This window comes from Dermacentor andersoni, chromosome 1, assembly GCF_023375885.2.
Source record: "Dermacentor andersoni chromosome 1, qqDerAnde1_hic_scaffold, whole genome shotgun sequence".
Classification (NCBI taxonomy): Eukaryota; Metazoa; Arthropoda; class Arachnida; order Ixodida; family Ixodidae; genus Dermacentor; species Dermacentor andersoni.
Window position 1 is genome coordinate 173,206,735 of NC_092814.1, and position 21,393 is coordinate 173,228,127.

Genomic DNA, 21,393 nt, shown 5'->3' on the forward strand with positions numbered 1-21,393 from the left:
TAAACAACAAGTAATCTAGGCATGCTTTATTAAAGGGACAAAAAAGTGAGACATTGAAGTTAAGCTGGATTGGTAGACTACCCATATGGAATGTCAAATAAGTTGGCCTTATTCTAAGCGGACACTTGGTAACCAAAAAAAGGATGCATAAGAAAGAAGAGGGTGGCAACACTACTACAAATCTCCCACACTCTCCAACATATCATAAATTGTGGCAGCTTCTGCTCAGTGCTACTTCATCGTTTATCAATAAAGACTTCACCGTACTCAAACATAACCAGGTACTGAATGCAGCAGCATTTGGGGACCTCATCCCATAAAACAATGACTTAAACATGCAGAAATACTTCGAAAGTCATGATGTCAGACTGATGTCATTGGAAAATGAAAATGAAATTCAACTTCCAAATTCAACATCCATTTTTCTGCTAGTAGTCGACCTTCTGCCAATAAAAAAAATTAAAGTATTAACTTTGAAAGATTGATACAGAAATCTACATCTAACATTCCTTTAGTGTGCCTTTAATGTTTGCAGTGGATGTAAAGCTGCTGACCCCTTTTTCGTCAACTTATAGTAAAGCAGCAATTAGAATAACGAAATTTCAACACATTTTCAACTTTATCGCAGAGCATAATTATAAATAAAACATTTTTTATACTTCACTTCTGCCCCTTAGGCTGGAGTACTTAAAGATGTAAGCATTACTTGCACAAAAAATTCAAGTGAGCAACTTTCTGATGAATAAAATATACTAATTAACTGTAATTAAGACACATACTGCAAATGCAGCCTTGGGGTGGTATAACGTAAAACTATTCCAATCTGTTTTTATTCCAAATCTGCCATTAGCCCTCGGCGATAGGTCAGAATGGCTCGGGTACAGCCCATATGGGCAGAGCCTAAGCCATTTTGACCTATCACGGAGGGCTAATAGCCAATTTGGAATAAAAACAGATTGGAATAATTTTACTGAAGCCAGCACTAAGGCCAAGTCCACTTGCAAAAAATCCCAAGAAAAACACTAGTTTTGAGACATTCACCTACTAAACGTGCAACAAAATAAAGCAATGATCCAAATTATATTTTCTTCAAGAACCTGTCATGCGCTACAGGGTGGTGTGAGAAAATACGGTGATGTTTCAGATATTATTTTCCTCAAAGCCCTTTGTTATGTGCTTTGTTATAATGCTTAAATGTTGAATATGAATGAAAAACAGTGCAACAAATGGGAACCATACTCTCGTTCAGTAGTAAGTCTTTGGAGAAGGCCACTTTTCAACCTGAAACAAAAAGGCAACACTTCAGTCATATTAGAATTCTTATCAAAAATAAAATACACTCCAAGTACCAAAACAGGGCACAACATCAGATAAAAATGGGGGGGGGGGGGGGGGATACACTGCTGCTACCATAATTAGGAATCTTCTCACACCTGTTTTCCTCTGGGCCACATTATCTACTTCAGGTGCTGTGCCTATAATTTTACATGCCAAGATACCACCTCAGAACAACAAGTACTAATGAGAATAATATTTGTTAAAAATTTCGCTTTATGACACTTCTCATTCAACTTGCACTGCGAAACAGCTTAATACATAAGATGCACTTTAGAAGAAAGTGATGGAAGATGTCTGGATGGTTGCTGGTGGAACTAGTAATGTGTTCATATAGTGGCGTCTCTTGTTTAATTGTATTTAACAGCAATAATTTAGAGCAGGTGAATTTGTGAGCTGGGCGTTTCCAAGTATACCGCACGTGAAATATAGCTGATCTGTTACTGCATCTGAAATATTAGATGTTTCAAGAGCGGAGTCCACATTTGCAGATGCAGTTAGACATAATGAGAATATTTTTTTTACTTTCTAATGTGTTTTACTGCTGCCTGTCTCTAGTGATGACTGTATCAGTAAAAGATGAAAACTAAACCTTCAAAAGACAGATGTAATTGGTGCCTTAAAGAGCAACTATGGCAACTTTTCAACCATGTAAATACTAAGCGGTTGTTTCAAACTTTCTCTGTGGCTCCAGTAAAATGTATAATTCTTCAATTTGCATAGGGGATACAGAGATAATACTTCTGTCAGATGAGCAAATTTAGTGCCACTTTAAGTGAATGCATTTTGTGTTCATTCGCATGCTGTCATAGGGAAAGGTTTAGTGACTCTCTGGAGAACACACTTGCCTACAAGTGTGATCATCAGACTCACTTCACTGCGTCAAAGCGTGTATAGACTCGATGGCAATGCTTCAAATATAAATAAAATAATAATCAGCAGACAGTCAGCGCTAATTCTGAAACCATTTTCTTTTGTGATTTGATATGTTCCAAGTATTCCTGCTCATGAAAACAATGCTTCTTTCTCTGCCAATGACATTTGTGTAGCCTTTTTAGGGCCAACGCTTTGACCACTGTCAGGACGTCCCAATGTGCAGCGCTTTGCTTGGGTGGTGGATGCAATGACGTCTGGTTTTTGTTTGTGACAATTGATCGTCTTAATGTTATTTTGCAAATATTGGCTAAAATAACAGGTATGTAATGTGCGATCTAAGTTACCCATCGACACTGCCATTAACTCCAAATGGCACTTTCTTTTCTCGTTTAGCAGTGAGCCGCCAAAGTGACACTCAATGTGGTGAAGTGCACTAACTCCAAGCGTCACTAAATTTGCCTGCATGACTTCAGTATAATTTTAAGTAAGAAAGAAACCCTGCATCGAAACAACTACATCAGGAAGTTCAGAGAGCTCCTACATGTGATGTCAGTGATTATGTTAGAGCAGGCATGCACTGTGAACAAAACCTTTGTAGCACCATCTTAAGGCAGTGTGTTTAACTGCAATAAATTTTTAAAACCGCTGCATCACACAGCCACACTCTGCAGAAGAGTAAAACAAAAAGATTTTGCTATGAACAAACAAATCTCAGCTGAGTATCGATAAAAAATCACCTTGATTAATTGGAGCCTCTTAATTAATAAGACTTGTGCCTACACGCATTAAAAATATAAAAACTGGTATTGGCAAACAAACTTTAAATGAAAAGGGAAGCTCAGTACAAATCAACAGTTGCTTTTAACAAAATGTCAGTGACACTTTGTTAAGTGGGTGAGCATATCAGGCTCACCCACATGCAATCATATGTCTAGCTGTAGTGACGAAGGAACTTGTTAAAATTCTCTGGCAGTCCCCATCATGGGACACGCAAGCCTTCTTACCCAAGCAGATAGCGCTAACCGGAGAGTCTCACCAGAGGGTCTAAACGGAAAGTACTATAGCGTACGGCTGAAGTTTATGGACAGGCCATGACGGATACAACACAGCATGTCATGTTACTTCCTTTAAATTGCATGTGTAAATTAGGGCTGTTTGCTATATTAATCATGAACCACTAGCTACACCACTGTTGACTAAGTGGTGAGATTTAATACAGCATGCTTCCAGCTACTCAATTCCACTTGTCAGGATAAAAATAAATTTGCTTAATTAGCAAGATTTCATTAGGATGTTGCCAATCACGCACTAGCAGCAGCAGCGGAGACTGGATTTTTTTTCCTCTGTTAGCTCGAAGTGCAGCACATGCAGTTGGCTTTTGTCCTGAGACAGCTGCAGGTCCTGCAGCATTCTTCAGTCACCCGAAGTTATTCAATTCACATCAACATCCTAGCTAATGGTTTCTCACTGTGATCCAGGTGCAAAACTAAAGCTGGAGCAAAGCTTGCTTGCCTTCTTGAACTCCCAATGGCTTAGCGGCTGTGAAGTCATAACTGGCCGCACAACATGAACATCAGTTTTACCAATAAAGACATGAACACTGATGCACAAAATGCATCAAGAATGAAGAAGTATAATATGAAAATTACATTATGCACACGTAACTGAAGATAAATACAAGAACATTATAAGTAATGCAGAATAGTCTACAAATGTTGAGAGCTGTAACAAATTACCCTCTGCTTCAAGGAGAACATGAAGACTACACATGAATAACCAAGGCATGAAAAACAATTCGAAGTCACCAAGGTTGCATAACCTAGGCTCAAAAACTTACCCATTTTGTGTCTCTAATGATAGTTTCTTCCAGCCTCTTAGGCGGTACAACTTCTTCCGCAGAAGCACTGCTGAGTATTGCCGTACCTATACATAAACAGCACATAATTGCATGCATTTAATTAAGTAATTAGACACTTCTAAAGAGCTACATTATGGAAACTTCAGCTGCCCTCAAAGAATTGCCACAATATTTCAAAGTTGAAGTACAGTCAACAACAAAAGTTTATGGACCACAGGATCTCGTAAAACATTGCATTTCTGAGCAGCCTATAAAGTATCCAGTAAAATCGTATATCACTATGTTGCTCTTGTACACTAGCAGTGGCTGGAAATGCGAACACCAGACTCCGTTGTGAGCTTGCGGATATACTGAGCTTTTTCTCAGATCCTGTGATCCGTAAAATTTTGTGGCGGACTGTACATACATTGCTCAACTCATCCGTACATATGAATACCTTCAACCAAATATATATGGCCAGCAAAGGTTAGGACATTCTTTATTATGACTTTAAATACTGTCCAAGCCACAGTGTCCTGTGAAATAGGCATCAACACAGTATGAACACAGCACATGATTCTAGCAAAGCTCTTGTTTTCAGTAACGACCTACAGGTGATGGATGGGGCATGGAAATGTGCAAGTGCAGCAAACAACAGACTAGCTTGTGCAAGCTTCATCTCAAGGCTGTTTTATTTCTTCATTACCCCCAACATGGGCCAAAGATAAACATTTTGTTGAATCTGTGCTGTTGCATGAAGCATAGATACCTACCCCTCCCATTCCCTTTGTTCACAGCAGCTCCTCTTACTGGTCTTATCACTTATAAAATGAGAAGGAACTTGAAGTGCTCATGCACTCTTCATAATCTTCTTCATGGGGCATATGTGCACTAAGATGTCTGCATCATCTATCTGTCATATCACGTCATCCATTAGCAGCTACATTTACAAATGGGTCAGCAGCATCACAGTGTTTTGTGGTGTGGAAACTTAGAGTGGTCATACTAATAAAGGAGGGCATAAGTAATCATTTCTGAAAAAGTGGAGACTATAAGGTTCTGTACAATGGTTGGTGCATCACTACGTAATCATCAGAGGAAAACAATAGCTCTCAAAGTTTGCATCAGTACTACTTAAAAGGGATACTAAAGTTATCCATTAAGTTGAGCTGTAATAGTAAATTACTTTTCTACAATAGAAAAACATGCCCTCTTATATTGAGCAGAGCCTTGGTAAGCAAGAGCGTTGAAGGAGTAAAAAAAAAAAAAAAAAGAGCGGGAGTGATGCCGGCCTGAAGTTCTCACACCAGTTTGCCATGGCATTAATGATTTTGACAGCCTCTGCCCAGGCCAAGTTAGTAGTTCATCTGGCAAAGAAGAACCATATTGCATTCTAAAGGGGCCAAATACTCCACACAGCAAGTTTCAAAACATCTGTGGCATTGAAACAGTGCAAATACGAGACATTGACATGTATGAAATTACACTGACGTATCAGCCCTTGGTATGTAATTTAAGAAGGGAAAGCTGGACCTCAATTTCCTCTGGCCGTGATCAACATTTTCCAACTAAATATTGACAATAAATTTCGGAAGCCATAGTTTGTCTATAAAATGGATTTAGTGTTGCTCTTCAGTATCCCATTAAAGGGTCTCTGAAAAAAATTTGTTTAAGCCCAGAATAATTATTTAGACAAAGCTGTCTCACAAAAACTATATCACAGCATGCTACATAAAAAAATTGAACAACATGATTAATTTCATCATCTTCTCATGCCACAATTCTTCCCCCCGAACTTGGATACTGTATTGCTATGGCTACATTACACCTACTAAGTACAAGTGTCTACGTCTTCACCTGCGACGGCCGATTCATTTTCATCTGTGGCAGAGGCGAAACATTGTGCTTGCGCAAGGGACATAACTCTAAATGTTCACCCCTTACTGGGGTAATGTGCAGCGCTACAAATGTTCTGAGACAAACATCGGCCCAAGGTGGTGATGATGTCCTTCAAGGGCTGGATCTTACCATGGTGCAACTTTTTTACGTGCTACACAAAAGTGTTTTTCTGATTGTGAAAGAAGCCCGCAAATGCACGCGAAATTGCCGCGCGACTGGCCGCTCGAGGAACATTACATGTATTCTCGAGCTTCTTTCATGCTCGGCAAAACACTTATGTAGCCTATATTGAGGAACAGAAAGCTGTATTGGGGGTTTTTCATGTCGCTCTACAATTTTCTCGTTGACATGTTTAATCTAATTATAATTGATAGGTTGATTAATTAAGACTAATTTTATAATTAGGCAGAATGAGAAAAATAGTTTGAGTATCTCCAAGCGACGGCAAACATTACCTTTGTTCTATCCAACTACGTGACATTCGCATATTTTTAAACTCTGGCTAAAGTTAGCTGGGACACCCTGCATAAAGACCAAATGCAACATCTGGCTAGAGCACAGGGTTACAATAGGTTATATGAAGAAAGCAACCTTTCCAAATATGACAAATATCCTACAAAGGCACAAGTAAAATGATCTTGAAATGAGCTTACCTGAACATTCTCAGACATGCAAAGTGCATGGCAGAGGTGTTGCACAATGTTAGAATCTCTGTATGCTTCCTTGAGCTCCTGAGTTGCCTGTGTGCAAGCCAAATTGTAACATTATAGCACTCATCCAGCGCAGTATGCCCACATAGCAAATCTACCATTTAAAACAATTGCATTCATTTTCACTGACTTATGTTCAAAATAAGACTTTTGGTGCAGATATTGTGACTTCTAAATTTCCCACTATGTATTGCACCAGGCAGCACTACACAGACTGCGCCATTAGGACTGCACAGCATGGTCTGGCATTTGAATAGGCAGACAATAGGCCTCGTGCACTGCCAAGCAAGAACTGCTAAGATGCTAGTCGACCGCACCTTTGATATAATGTTTATACATTCTGAACACTACAAGAAAGCATGCTTCCACTGTCCAATCCACTATTGCTTTTGACTGTGATTAGGTGCATGTTCTAGTGACAACAGTCATTGGTAAATCACGTCTGAGCCTTGGTATTTCACATATGTGAAGATTGCTTCAAGCATGAATACCACATTAATTGTTCTGTCCTAATGCCAACCAGCTGATCAAAGCTGCACAGTTTGACCATGTAAAGTAACAAATTTGTATACCACATCTTTCACCATGTTAATTAGTACAGTATGTGGTACACTGGCTGCATATTTTGCTAAGCTAGCAATTGGCTGGCCAAGTCCTTTTATATGTGCATGTGCCATCCTTCAAACTCTTTGGATCATCATTTAGGCTCCTGCTACTTTACTTTGCAAAACTTTGAAAAGAATTCAGAACCTTACTTCAGGACCTATATATTCGGTGTTCATGGTAGTTTCAAGTGCAACAATGATTTTAGACACCTCGTGGCATTGCTTTCTCCTGCTTTTAGTATGGTTTTGCCAAATATAAAGCACTCTTTTTTGGTGAGATGGGCTACAGGCAACTCTCAGCCAGGCTGACACTTTTCCTGCCATTTGGCAGTCAGTTAACAAGAAAACTTAAGCTAACACAGAAACAATGCCTGCAAAACAGGCACAGCATTCAGGTAACCATGTAACTCCTGTAACTCATGTGATGTGCCAAGCTGGGTCAAGCACTGGCTAAAGAATCCTACACTATTAAGCACTAAGCAGATGTAGTTATCATTTCAGTAAAAAAGCAGAAGCTACATCTTGCAACACTTAACGCATGCTGGATAGCTCTGTAACCTCACATGGTCAGTGTGTATTTTGCCAGACTTTAATATTAATTAGTAGATTTCAGAGCACACCTACCAATGTGCTGTTAGAAAACCACAGTGTAAATATGAAAACGTCTGTATAAAAGCCAAAAATACTAGATCACAGAAGCGAAATTTTACATCTCATTTTCTTGCAACACTGTGTAAAAAACTGTTATAGCTAGGTTTTATACACTGAAACTCAACAAAATCAACTACAAATGCTAAAATCTTACATTAAACTGTATATAAACCCATCATCTAAAAATATAAGTTTTGACAGGTTTACATACACATGACTGATCTGCACACCATACAATTTAGGAAGCCAAGCTTAACTGCTTAAGATGCTATAGTTGTTAATTTTAATATATTTTCAATTTATACTATAATAACAAAGCTACAATGATGTAATGATGGTGCCTATGAACTGGGGTATCTTCAGCTGCTTTCTTGGAAAGACCCTTAAAAGCACACATCATAGTTCCAACGTCATTACCTGGTAGGCCAACACTCATACATTAAATGCAACATAATTCAATGGTTACCAGTGGTCCTTAAATGTGGATGGCTGGATGCCCCCTTAGAAAACTCGGAGGTAAATCTTCCTTACAGCAAACAGTGCTAGGCTATCTTTTCTTTTATTATTATTTTTTTTTGTCGTGAGCACAGTTGCATATATTGCTGTTCATGAGAAAATATGTTATTTGGTGATTACAGCCACCTAGACCATCTATGAATATGTGTGGTTGGTATTCGTAACAACAGTAGCTGATTAATTTCACAAATAACATTAGAATAAATGTAACAATGGCACTATAAAAACACCACTCATTGTGAATGACTCATAGGGATGCTTGTACATAGATAGCATAAGGACTGAAAAATGTAAGAAGCTTTATTATACCTTTGCCCTTTGACAACTTACTGTGTGGCAACTTACAGTTAGTCACACAGGGTTTTTACCAGTGTTAAATTACTTCTACAAGTGGTCCCAGGTGACAGGCTGACTGAACAGTTTAACTGCTGAATAGACAAAAAGCTGGATTTTATATTAAGAATGTACCTTTGAATAAGTTTAGCATGCTGTTTTGAATTGTGCAGTTTCTGTGATTGGGTTTTGCAAAAAAAAAATTGCAGTGTCACAGGGGACACTTTCAATTGTGATCGAGCCCGACCAGGATCGACTTTGTAAATTGCGATTGGCCGATTGGCTCCTTTGCACAAGCTGCAGAAGGGAGCCAATCCTGGTTAAGAAATCTGATGCCACTCGCCAACATTACAATCAAAAGTGCACCGTGCGACTAGGGTATTAGGCAGCCCACGGTTGACACGCAGAAGCTTCAATTTTGTAACTGTATGGAAAATTTGACTTCTTCAAAACCCCAAATGTATTGTCACTGGCAAGTTTAATTGGCTGAGTTTGATGGTTCACATACATACTAAACCGAATTTTGCAATGTACAGTCCTTACATACCACAAGCAAAACCAGTCCCTAGCAAGCAATGTGCCACACAGCATAAATTGAAATGTGCCACACCCAGCAGGAGCAGCTTTCCTGGCTCAATTTACACTTATGTCACGAAATCAGGAGCACAAACTATGCTCACACGAACCTCACGAATGGAATTGCTATCTGGAAACCATTCTGCTGATGCTTGATTTCACCTGCCAAATGTAGCAACATGTACCAGTGCTTTTCAAGATGACATTAGTACTGGTTTTTGGAGCTTTTGATGTGACCAAGGTATCTTCCCCCCACCCCCCTTTTTTTTGTGACAAGCATATGACCAAACAGAGCGAGACACTTCTAGAGTCACTATGCATGTCTCGGCAATAGTGAACATTAAGCAAAAATTTGAGTCCCTTGATGCCTTCAACAGTGCACATCTACAAAGCACTGCCTTGGAGCAAACAATGTGTAGCAGTAATGCCAGGGTGTGGGTTGAGATTCTCGTTTCTTTTTCAGGTTCCAGTTGACTTAAAATATTTTCCTTGTGGGCCTAGGTTACATATTATGGTAAATCGTATCACAGACACACATAGTGACAGAAAATGTGACGACACATGAACATCTTTTCTGTTTTTCAGTGTGCCTGCACAATTCTAGGTTTCATGTTTTTGGCATTGTGCTTGCGCCAAAACAGTAGAGCGATGTGCAGTTGGTGCACCATTTGTTGCGGACATTTAAGCACTGCGTGCCAGGTGACACACACACACACACATCACATATATATTGCGGTGACAAAGTTGCAACGTGATGACAGTCAATTCCCAATAATTACTGAAATTGCTATTTGTCAGAGAGGACAAATACGGCAAAAATTCGCAAGTATATTACCACCTACATGCTGCTGTTCTCTAGACTGCAGAGTGCCTTCACAACTGTGACTAACACTGCAAACTACACAGGTAACATTGTTTGCACGTGTGCTAGATCAGCGAAAGCAGCTTATGATTGCATGCGTGGAAAGCTAATAAATAATCACGGTGCGAGAACAATACATATCAGATCAGTGTTTTAACATAAGTAACAATAAGATTCGTAAAGCGCTTTCATTCTACTAAAACAAAACCTTCGTTCGTATGGAAGGCAGGAGGGCAGGGGCACCTCACGCAGCTCAAGTACGTGAACTCCGCTCGTTTGTAATAAAAATGTAGGAAATTAAAAAAAAATCGAAAGCAAGTTACAATGGGCGACTGTTAACCGTTAAACGAGAACAGAAGCCACATTAAGCCTTTTAATAGGCGTTTCAAAGGATAGGGAACAGCGATTCTTTAAATCTCCTATTAGCGTTTTCACCTGTCTTAAAGCACGTGTGACATGTGCGTGTGACATGCGCTCGTATGCTTAAACACAGTTAACTGTGCCGGGAGAAGTGACCAAGATGGGTGCTTATTTAGGACATTTCAACGTGGATTCGGTGAAGAATTCCGGCATATTTTGCAAAAAAACGTACCTGAGCAATCACAGCATTGTCAGGGACCAACAAGCGCAACAAAATGCTCTCGAGGGAGGCTGCCATGTTGACTGGCAGCTCGTTGCGCCGCAAGTGACGGTTATAAGAGATTCGGAGCTATTAGCAACGCTAAGGCGTTACGCTAGACTGCTTGTTAAAAGTTGTGTCGCTCTAGACCTGCGCAAGACTATACCATAGACTATACGGTACGGTGGCTGCTACACCGGCTAGACCACTAGACTTATGACTAGACGGTCAACGCAACAGCCTACATTTACCGTAGTGCGCCGCCGCCGGATGAGGCAGAATTTTGAAACTTTCATAGAGCGTGTGACAGTCTAATTTCTCAAAAACAATATTTAGCGATATTTTCGAGGCACACATTTATAATAAGGTATTTTAATTTTGTACAACATAGTACGTCGCCTGCTTGACCAGACGACACGCGTTCTCGGTGCACGATTTTAGTAAACTCCGATTAGATGCTGCAGGTAACGTCATAAATTTGTCAACAGCTGGTACTGAAGTGAAAGAATGGATTGATTTATTCGTTGATTCATTCAGTTCAACGTTGGGAAGCAACGTGAGACGCCGCAAGGGCTTTGAAGTAACTAAGACAACCCAGGGTTTTAAATACGAATCATTTCTTGGCGAACATTTGCCACTTTGACAGTATCTATCTAGCAGCCTATGTCTTGGTGCTCTCACGGTCGTTTCGTTAACTTGGTATGTACCAAAATTAGCATAGTGTGACAAGAGTGTATGACGAACATGAGTGATCGGTCATAACACGAATATCATGACGTGTGTCATGTAGCTCATGAAACAGCCGCCTACGTCTTGGTATGTACCAAAATTGACATAGTATGACAAGAGTGTATGACAAAAACAAATGATAGGTCATGACATGAATATCATGACATGCGTGTCATGTAGGTCATGAAACAGCCACCTACCTCTTGGTATGTACCAAATTTGGCATAGTATGATAAGAGTATGACAAAAATGATAGGTCATGACATGCGTGTCATGTAGGTCATGAAACAGTTGCCTATATGCCTTGGTGCTCTCAAGGTCGTTTCGTTAGCTTGGTAGGCTCCCCGCACACTGCTTCGCATAATATCGATTCGCACAGGGCGTGGGATCTGCCGGCTTTTTTAACGTGCACCCAAAGCGCGATACACGAAACGAGCTTAGCAAAAATTTCAATGCATATGTCTAAAAAAATTGTATTTTATATGTAAAATATTTGTTGATGATGTGTGATGTTTTATGGCGCAAGGGGCAGTTATGGCCAAAGAGCGCCATGACACATGGTAATGTTAACGATGTATTGCGGATGGCATGGACAATGAATTCCTCATGGTAGATGTGACATGGCTGTAAAAGGGCATAAAACAATGCTGTAGATGGCGTAAAACATATAGGCACTAAAATAAAGACACTAACTAGTTAGTGATGTGGGTTATGGCAATTGGGTTTCGTTAAAAACATGATACGAAAAAAAAAAAAAACACAGAACAGTGTCAAAAGTGCTTCAAAGGAGCTCTTGCATACAAGGGTTGCTTGGCCCTTGCGCCAAAAAACACTATATTCATCATCATCATACAAGGGCTGTTAATCAGGTGCTAAAATTATCTGGACAAATGATTTCCAGGGTGTTTATTTCAGCTAAAAACTCTAAGGCGATTTAGAGATTAAAAAGTGGTTCACTGCTAAGAAAAAATGCCGGGTGCAGAGGTATGGTTTCGCATATACAGAAGGGAAATACTTTTTTCCTATCCGCTTCTATTGCAGGGCATTGAAAAATAATATGTAGAGCTGTGAGATTATTGCCGCACTTACTACAAGTAGGAGGATCGCTGCCAATCAAGAGGTAAGAACGAGTACTGTAAGTGTGTTCTATTCTTAATTGGCAAAGAAATACTTCCTTATATCGTGCTAATTTTCCAGTTTCCTAGTTTTCGTTTTATCACGTGCAGCTTATTCATTACTTGGGTATTCCATTGTCCTTGTCAATGCTTTCTCAGCTTACGGCGTAGAAAAGACTTGAGGTATGTGGAAAGGATAGGAATGTTTGCATCTGTGTCGCTATAAGTTACTGACGCAGCGTTTTCGTCAGCAGTTTCATTGCCTTTTATACCTTTATGACCAGCAACCCAGCATATGACAATCACTTGATTGTACATATATGCGGAGCACAACAAACTGTACAGCTCACTAAAAACTGAGCTCTTATGTTTTCGTGGATTAATTAGAGCTCTGACTACACTTAATGAATCTCTAAACAGAATAGTTCTAGCGAGATTTGTGAGCCTTTTTTTGGGTAGCCGAGAGTATAGCGTAGGTTTCCGCTGTAAAGATACTTGTGTGTGGATTTAGTGCCCCGGATGTTGAAAATGAAGGTCCTAGAGCTGCGTAAGAAAGACCAGCAGAGGACTTGGAGGCATCTCTATAATATTCTGTGCAGGAGTACTCCTGAAGTTCACGAAAATGGGAGTGTATATGTGCTTCCGGCGCACGCTCTGATATTTATACAAAAAAGACGTTGCATTGAATGGTCTGCCATTCTCAAGGGGGGGGGGGGGGGGGGGGAGTAGGTGAGTGGGAGCCATTAGGACATTCTTTAGAAATGGGACGCCTGTTCCTTCTGCCAGTGCTATCAAACGAAGGTTCAATGGAGCCCTAATACCTGGGCGCTTGCGAAATAGCCTGGCAGTAGACACGTCACGAATAGATGAGTGACATGGATGCTCCACATCTGATTTAACCTTGAGAGCATAGGAAAAACTTATATATGCATCCTTTGGATATTGATATATAATGAGCATTCATTAGATTCCCCATACAGGCTTTCTACGGGACTTGTCCTGAAAGCACCTGTAGCTGTAGGCGTATACCCAAGTGGTGAACGGGATCTAGCATGGTCAAAGCACTAGGCGCAGCCGAGCTATACACTACAGCTCCGTAGTTGACGCGGGACCGTACAAGGCTTTTGTAGAGGCTCAAAAGGCATCTCCTGTCACTTCCCCAAGATGTGCTGGACAAGCTTCAGTAAATTCATTGTCTTCAGTCACCTCGCTCTCAGATACCTGAGGTGAGGAACAAATGTTAGTTTGGAGTCTAAGACAATTCCTGAAAAAATATGTTCGTGGCTGACAGATAGCCGTTGCCCATTAAGATAGCGGGGCCAGGCGGTATACCACTCTTTTTCGAGAATAGAACGCACGTGCTTTTTTGAGGGTTTAATTTAAATCCATTCTCCTCAGCCCACTTAGATAATTTGTTTAGGCCAAGCTGTACATGTCACTCACAGATAGAAATATTACATGATTTAAATCCCATTTGTACGTCATCCACATACACAGATTAGAACATTGTGCATGGTATGACCCTACATAGGGAATTCATTTTCGCAACGAATACGGTGCAGCTCAGCACACCACCTTGAGGTACACCCGTTTCCTGTGTAAATGGACGAGATAACACATTAACAACCCTGACACGGAACGTGCGATTAGAGAGAAGCTTTGAACCATGTTCAAGAGGTTGCCTCGGACACCCATACAAGCCAGATCATGAAGAATTCCAAAACGCCAAGTTGTGTCGTATGCCTTCTCCATATCTAAAAATACCGATAATAAAAACTGTTTATCTTGGGTACTAGGCGCGAACACAAACACAACACAAGGAAGGAGACGGCACAGATCGCCACTTACAACTGCTTTATTCGGATGCACACCACACACTTATATACCCGTCTTAGACGCAAGGAACACAATCACATCAAGATTGATATGGAAGCGAACTGGTTAAACATTTATTTTCGGCCATATATAAAGATATTGATGGGTCGCTGACGCGCATGCTTCCTTTCTTTCCGATAAAGAAAGCTTCAATTACTTCCCGAGCTTTTTTATCTCTACTCTTTGCTAGAATCCGCGCCCCTGCAAAACATGGCTCACATGAGCGTGACGGGCAGGACTTAATGTGCTTGGGAATGTTTGGCCCTTCTTTATCTTGCTCTACATTTCTTTCATGTTCCCTAATTCGGTTGTTAACACAGCGCCCAGTTTGCCTCAGTCCAGGGCCCCACTGGCGATCGCGGCACGCCGGGCTTGGTCGAGAAGGGCCACTTGGTCCTCCCGCACCGTGCTGGCTAGCCCCACCTCCCACTGCCTACTGTTGGAGTTTTGCCCCATAAGGGGTGATTGGATTTCTTGTGGCCGACTCTGGCACGACCATGTGATATGGTCAAGAGATGGCCGCCCTCCGCACCAAGGGCAAGTGTTGGGATACCGGGTGGGGTGTATGTGGTGTAGTAGGAGTAGGTGTGGGTATGTATGGGTTTGCAGTCGGCGCCAGTCACGCATTGGCGCTGAGTCCAAGGATGTGTCTGGAAAGCTATACCGTTGCCTTCCTCGTCTCTGTGCTTCCAAGATATCTTTTGCTGTGATCGGAGATTCTACGAGAGTGCGTTCCGTCGCTCGGATGCTATATTCTCGAGCGAGGCGGTCCGCCCTCTCGTTACCCCTCACTCCGGCGTGCGCCGGACACCACGTAATAGCGTGGTGTTCCGTGAGATTTCTTCCTAGGATTTTGATGGTGAGTTTGGGCAGGGTGCCTGCCATAAAAAGGCGACATGCCGACTGCGAGTCGGTTAGTATTAACGCAGAACGTGCTCTATTTTCAGCGTCACGTATAGCCAGAGCCACCGCAGTAGCCTCTGCTGTGGCCACCGACCCTGTTCTGACTGTTGCGGAAATAGTAGTTTGTGCGTTTGTGGCTACCACAGTGAAAGTTTTGCTATCCTGTTTGCACGCGTCCGTGTAATAAACCTCCGGATTTCTACCGAACCTGCGTTCGAGTGTCCTGGCCCGTGCAAGGCGCCGTTGTCTGTGGTATTGCTCGCTCATGTTTTTAGGGATTAATTGGGGACGCAGAGATCTGAGCTCGTTCGGTGGGAGGAGTTCTGTTTGGTCGTTACAATGTGCCGGTCTGAGTGGATACCCTAATCGACGGAGAAGTGTTCGACCTTGCTCCGTGGAATTGAGCCTTTCTCGTTGTGCAGTCAGTGCTGCAGCCACGAGTTCTTCAAATGTGTTGCTAATACCCATTGCATTAAAAAGGGTCGTGCTAGTGCAAATCGGTAGACCAAGCACCGCCTTATAAGCTGTGCGTATAAGGGCGTTTATTTTAGTTTCCTCTGAGTTTGATACTTTTTGGAAAGGAAGGCCAAAGGTTACACGGCTTATGATAAATGCCTGTACGAGCCTTATCGTCTCTTCCTCCTTGAAGCCTTTTCTGTTTCTTGCTACTCTGTTTATCATCCTAGACACGCTGTTAACCGTTTTCCGGAGATTTGCGATCGTGTGCCCTACTGCTCCATTTTCCTGTATCCATAGTCCGAGTATCCGAGCTTTAGATACCTCCTGTATTGTTTGACCTCCCAGAGCAAGCTTTATCGGAAGTCTATCGTCCTTTCGTGTATAAGGCGCTCTTACTCGGATTAGTTCGGACTTCTCCGGGGCGCAATTCATGCCAGCTTTTGTTACATGATCCTCAACAATACTAATTGCCTTCTGGAGGGTTTCCTGACGTTCCCCTAAAGATCCTTTTGCGGTCCAGAGAGTTGCGTCGTCCGCGTAAATCGCATGTCCTAAGTTTGGGATCCGTTGTAGTTTCACCGCTAGTCCTTTCATACCTATATTGAAGAGTAGCGGTGAAAGAATTGAACCTTGCGGCGTTCCTCTTTTGGGGGTCTGTAGAACATCTGAGCGGGTGGATCCTAGCCCTATCGTGGCTGTGCGGAACAGAAATACCATATGTAGCAGCTATTAGCAATTCTCGCCCTGAACTATCCATTTTCTTAACATATTTCGCAAGAAACCATAATATTGTGACGGAGGCGAGATGTAGGCGAAGGATATATTTACAAAATACTTACAAAGAAAGCTAGGGCAAGAGAAGATGTCTGATCCGGCCCACGTGCAAGCGACCTCATCGTCGTTTTCGTCACTGTGCCAAACGTCGCGTTCATCCACGTATAACTCGCTCCGTAACATCACCCTCCGGTGGCGGAAACGCCGTCCTGACTCTTGCTACGAAGGTGAGGAGCTATAAAGGCAATAGAGCTTCAGCCAGGAAACGTGAACATCAGTTGGCAGCGAGGAGGTCGAAGAAGCAGGGCCCAGGGATATAATCTTATAATTGACGTGAGCGAGTTGACGTAGCACCTTGTAAGGCCCGGTGTAATGTGAAAGGAGCTTCTCTGATAGGCCAACGCGGCGACACGGCGACCATAGGAGTACCAGAGAGCCAGGCATGAAGTGCACACTTCTGTGTCGGCTGTCGTAACAGGACTTTTGGGAGCCTTGCGAAGCACAGAGTCGGTCGTGAGTAAGATGACGAGCTCCACGGGCTCGACCAACGACGTCAGTGGCGTAATCAGTAGGCGAGTGAGGAGCCGACGGAAGGAGAGTCTTGAATGGCAATGCACGATGTCGGCCAAACAGTAAATAAAACGGGGAATATCCCGCGGTGTCATGACGTGACGAATTGTGCGCGAAGGTAACAAATGGTGACGTGCTGTCCCAGTCACGGTGAACAGGTGAAACATACGTGGCCAGCATCTCAGCGTGCGGTTCAGGCGCTCGGTCAGTCCATTCGTCTGTGGATGATAAGCGGTGGCGAACTTATGTTCAGCGGAGCAGTCACGAAGGAGGTCATCTACCACTCGTGAGAGGCAGTACCTCCCGCGATCGGTGAGAAGCTGCCGAGGGGCGCCATGATGTAGAATTAAAGGGAAGCTAAAACGGTTTTCAATTTCCATGAATTGCTGGGATTGGAAAGAACAGACCTAATAATTTACGGTTCCGAAATATTTTTCTTCGTTTTGTTAATATAAGGGGCGGAAATCGCTTTCTAAATCACCCCCGCGGACACGCCCCCATCGCTTCCCGGAGCGCCGGGTGAGGTGGTTGCCAGAGGAGAGAACCGGCGAGAGTGACGTCATTCGCGGGGCCCGAGCTGCCGGACCGGCGTGCTGGCATGCCTCTTTCCGTACTGCGCTTTACTGAACGACGCTACGAGAGATCTGCCGCCGCCACCGCTCACGTTTGTTTTCTTTTGCGATTTTCGTAAACTGTTCTTTCCTTCTGTGCTGCGTGAGTGCCTACAGCCAAGGGCGCCCAACATGCCCTCGTTCTGTGCAGCATTCGGCTGCGCGAACACAGGCGGGCGAGACGATGTGGTGTTTCACAGGTTCCCGAAGGACAAGAAGCTTGCAGCGCAGTGGGTCCGTGCGGTGAGGAGAGAAGTTCGTGCCGACGAAATCAACTGTGCTGTGCTCGGATCATTTCCGTGATAGCCGGATAGCCTTACGACAAATGCGGAAACGCGTTGTTGCTAGCGTTGCTATACTCCGTTTCATACATCAGGTGCAAAGTTGTGTAGGCTTGAGATACTTTTTGCAGTGGCTGCGTTCGCACTTAGAAAAAGTTCGGTGTTTCTTGACTCGATTTTTGAGAACATTTTCCATATATAAGCTCAGTTCTGAATGAAAAAAAGAATTTACCCATAGAAACAATCCGTGTACTTATGCGGCTGCTAACACGTTCTTTTAAATCAATTTTCTTTTCGGCATTTTTTTAATTTCAGCCCGTCGCGGCAGCTTCACGTGCATGCTCGCGCGAGCAAACGCCGCTGGCACGCTGCGAAGCATAGACGGAAACGCGCGCAGTAATAAATTTTGGTGACCGGACTTCGTGCGTAACTTCCACAGCGTTGCACCTGAGGTATGAAATGGAGTTATAGGCTTGCCTAGTGACGTTCGACGTACGGTAGCAGTTATCGTATTTACCACAAGGCGGTGCTAAAACTGCCTAATATCTTTATGTCAACACTAGCATGGAGCACGCATATCGATTCTTCATCGAGCCGCAATCGCAAAGTCGTCGAACCATAGTATGAATATTGCACATATAATACCTCTGGCCATCTCTGGATGTGTATGATAAGCAACTTCCTTGACTGTACCTCGCAGCACAGCATGTGCGCGCTTTGAAACGCGGCACTTATGTTCGCGATCATGTATCAACACTAAAAAAAAAAAAAACCATGGGAATTTAGATAAGCAGCGGCAAGGTGCTTGACATCGCGGAATTGCACCCGTGTTTACAATCTAGTGAGAAGTTAGTGCTTCGGCATTCTTCCAGCAGCAAGTTCCCAGTGACACTTTAGCGCATTTTTTCTCCCGTCATTGGAACGTGCAGCTACATGGAAAAAAAAATACGTACTAGCTAAGATTTCCAACGCGCGAGAAGGTGCACACATCGCTCTCGCTGTTGGCACACTCAACATCGTCGTTGCCGCCGTTGCCGCCATCGTTTTCCGTATCGGCTGTCGGTTCGAACATGTACGGCGAAAATACAAGCTGTCCGAGACAGCGAGAACGTTCCATAATGCTTACAACTCAGCTATGAAGCCAGAACAGAACAGCGTGCTACGCTCTGAAACGGCGGGGCCGACCGGTGACTGCCGCGAATGACGTCACAGCGGCCCCGACCAATCACGGGAACAGCGGCGTTCGCGCGATGCCCCGAGGCGCTGGTGCGCGTTTTCTTGAAAAAACAGCCGCTTGCGTTTGTTTCCGCCCCTTTTTGAACCAGATATTCGTGTTCAGGGGACTCAAAACTGTAGAATGCCGCAGAGAACTCATTTTTTTCGAAAAGTGTTTCAGCTTCCCTTTCAGTCGTGGAGGAGAAAGCCAGCGACGTGTGTGGGACAGCTTGTTGGCAATGCACGGGTGATTGCTAAGCGCGTGGCGTAATCTGTCGCGACCGCAACCCATTCATTTCCTGAGATGGACGTAGGGGAAGGGCCTAGAAGGTCAAGGACAACGCGGAAGAATGGCACTGCAGGGATATCAGTTGGTTGTAGCTGGCCTGCAGGCAGCGCTGGAGGACGCTTGCGGTATTGGCAGCGTTCGCAAGCAGCGACGTAACGACGCACGGAACGGTGCATGCCATGCCAGAAAAACCGACACCGGATGCGGGCGTATGTACACGAGGCACCTAGGTGACCGGTAGTTGATACGTCGTGAAGCTGGTGAAGAACGCTCGAGAGAATGTCAAGGCCGACGCGGAAGACTGGCTCTGCAGGGATATCAATCGGTTGTAGCTGGCCTGCAGGCAGCACTGAAGGACGCTTGCGGCGTTGGCAGCGTTCGCAAGCAGCGACGTAGTGGCGCACAGAACGGTACATGCCAGGCCGGAAAAACCGACACCGGATGCGGGCGTATGTATGCGAGGCACCTAGGTGACCGGCAGTTGATACGTTGTGAAGCTCGTGAAGAACACTGAAGCGTAGATGGTGAGGTAGCACAAGCAGAAGCTCTGGGCCATCTGAGCTGAGATTACAACAATACATAACGTTGTGTGTAGCTCAAACAGGCGAACAGAAAAGTCTGGTGATGGAGTCGTTAGTCGGTCGATGATGAGCCGTAAACACGCGTCACGCCACTGTTCGGTAGGGATATCATCTGAAGCAAGGATGGACAGTACGCAGGCGTCCGAGTCAGGGTCAGTGAGGTCGGGAGCATCGACAGGGTGGCGTGACAAACAATCATCGTCTTGATGTAATCGCCCAGATTTGCAGTGCACAACAAACGAGTATTCTTGGAGCCATAGTGCCCAGAGGCTGAGACGTCGAGACGGATCCTCGAGCGACCGACGAGAGCCATCAGAGGGCATGAGGGTCTGCAATCACATAAAAAGTTTGTCGAAACAAGTAAGGTCTAAATTTGGCGACAGCCCACACTAAAGCCAGGTACTCGCGTTCAGTGATGGGAAAGTTCCGTTCTGACGATGAAAGAAGGCGACTGGGGTAGGCGATGACACGTCCCTTGCCGCGCTATTTTTGGCCAAGGACAGCCCCAATTTCATGACCACTGGCATCGTTGCGAAGTTTTGTAGGCGATGAAGGGTCGAAATGGGCCACGTGTAGTCAGTAGACGGATGAGGGCAGAACACGAAGCTGCTTGTTCAGGTTCCCACATGAAAGGAACGTTCTTCTTCAAGAGTTCAGTGAGAGGGCGGGCGATATCCACGAAGTTCCGGACAAAGCGACGAAAGTAAGAACACAATCCTACGAAACTCCGGACGTCTGACTGAGCACGGCACGGGAAATTGTTGCACTGTTCGCACCTTGTCGGGGTCCGGTTGAACACCAGCAGCACTGATAAGGTGACCGAAGATAGTTATTTGGCGTCGCCCGAAACGGCATGTGGGATGTCATGTCTGCCGAAGGACGAATCCCAACATAAAAACGTAACGATTCTTTATTCGACTAACGATGGCAGCGGACGGACATACCAACGCTACGTTCGTCCCGGTAGCGGAATGTAGAAAAGCGGTCTTTCTCAGCCAGGCAGCCTGTTTTTATAGCCACCGTCGGTGACGCATACCTCGGGTGACGTGGCGGTGGCGCTATGTTTTATCGACCATGCAGTCCAGCGTGCAGCTGTGTTATGCTGGGTCAGATGATAAGAAGACGGAGGGTGCGCAGAAATATGCGCGGAGTGTGTCGCCACATCACCCCCC

The 21,393-nt window shown here is 43.8% G+C and overlaps 1 protein-coding gene across 1 annotated transcript in view; it reads right to left on the reverse strand.

Moving 5' to 3' along the window:
* The window catches only part of LOC126547299 (importin-4-like), a 126,478-nt gene extending 115,440 nt beyond the window's left edge, over positions 1-11,038 (reverse strand). The window contains exons 1-4 of the mRNA XM_050195258.3: positions 10,793-11,038; positions 6,601-6,687; positions 4,049-4,134; positions 1,240-1,281 (exon numbers count right to left, since the gene is read on the reverse strand). Coding sequence (XP_050051215.1) covers positions 1,240-1,281; positions 4,049-4,134; positions 6,601-6,687; positions 10,793-10,858 — 281 coding nt within the window. The 5' untranslated portion in view covers positions 10,859-11,038. The remainder of the gene's footprint in view (positions 1-1,239; positions 1,282-4,048; positions 4,135-6,600; positions 6,688-10,792) is intronic.
* Positions 11,039-21,393: the final 10,355 nt, after the last annotated feature.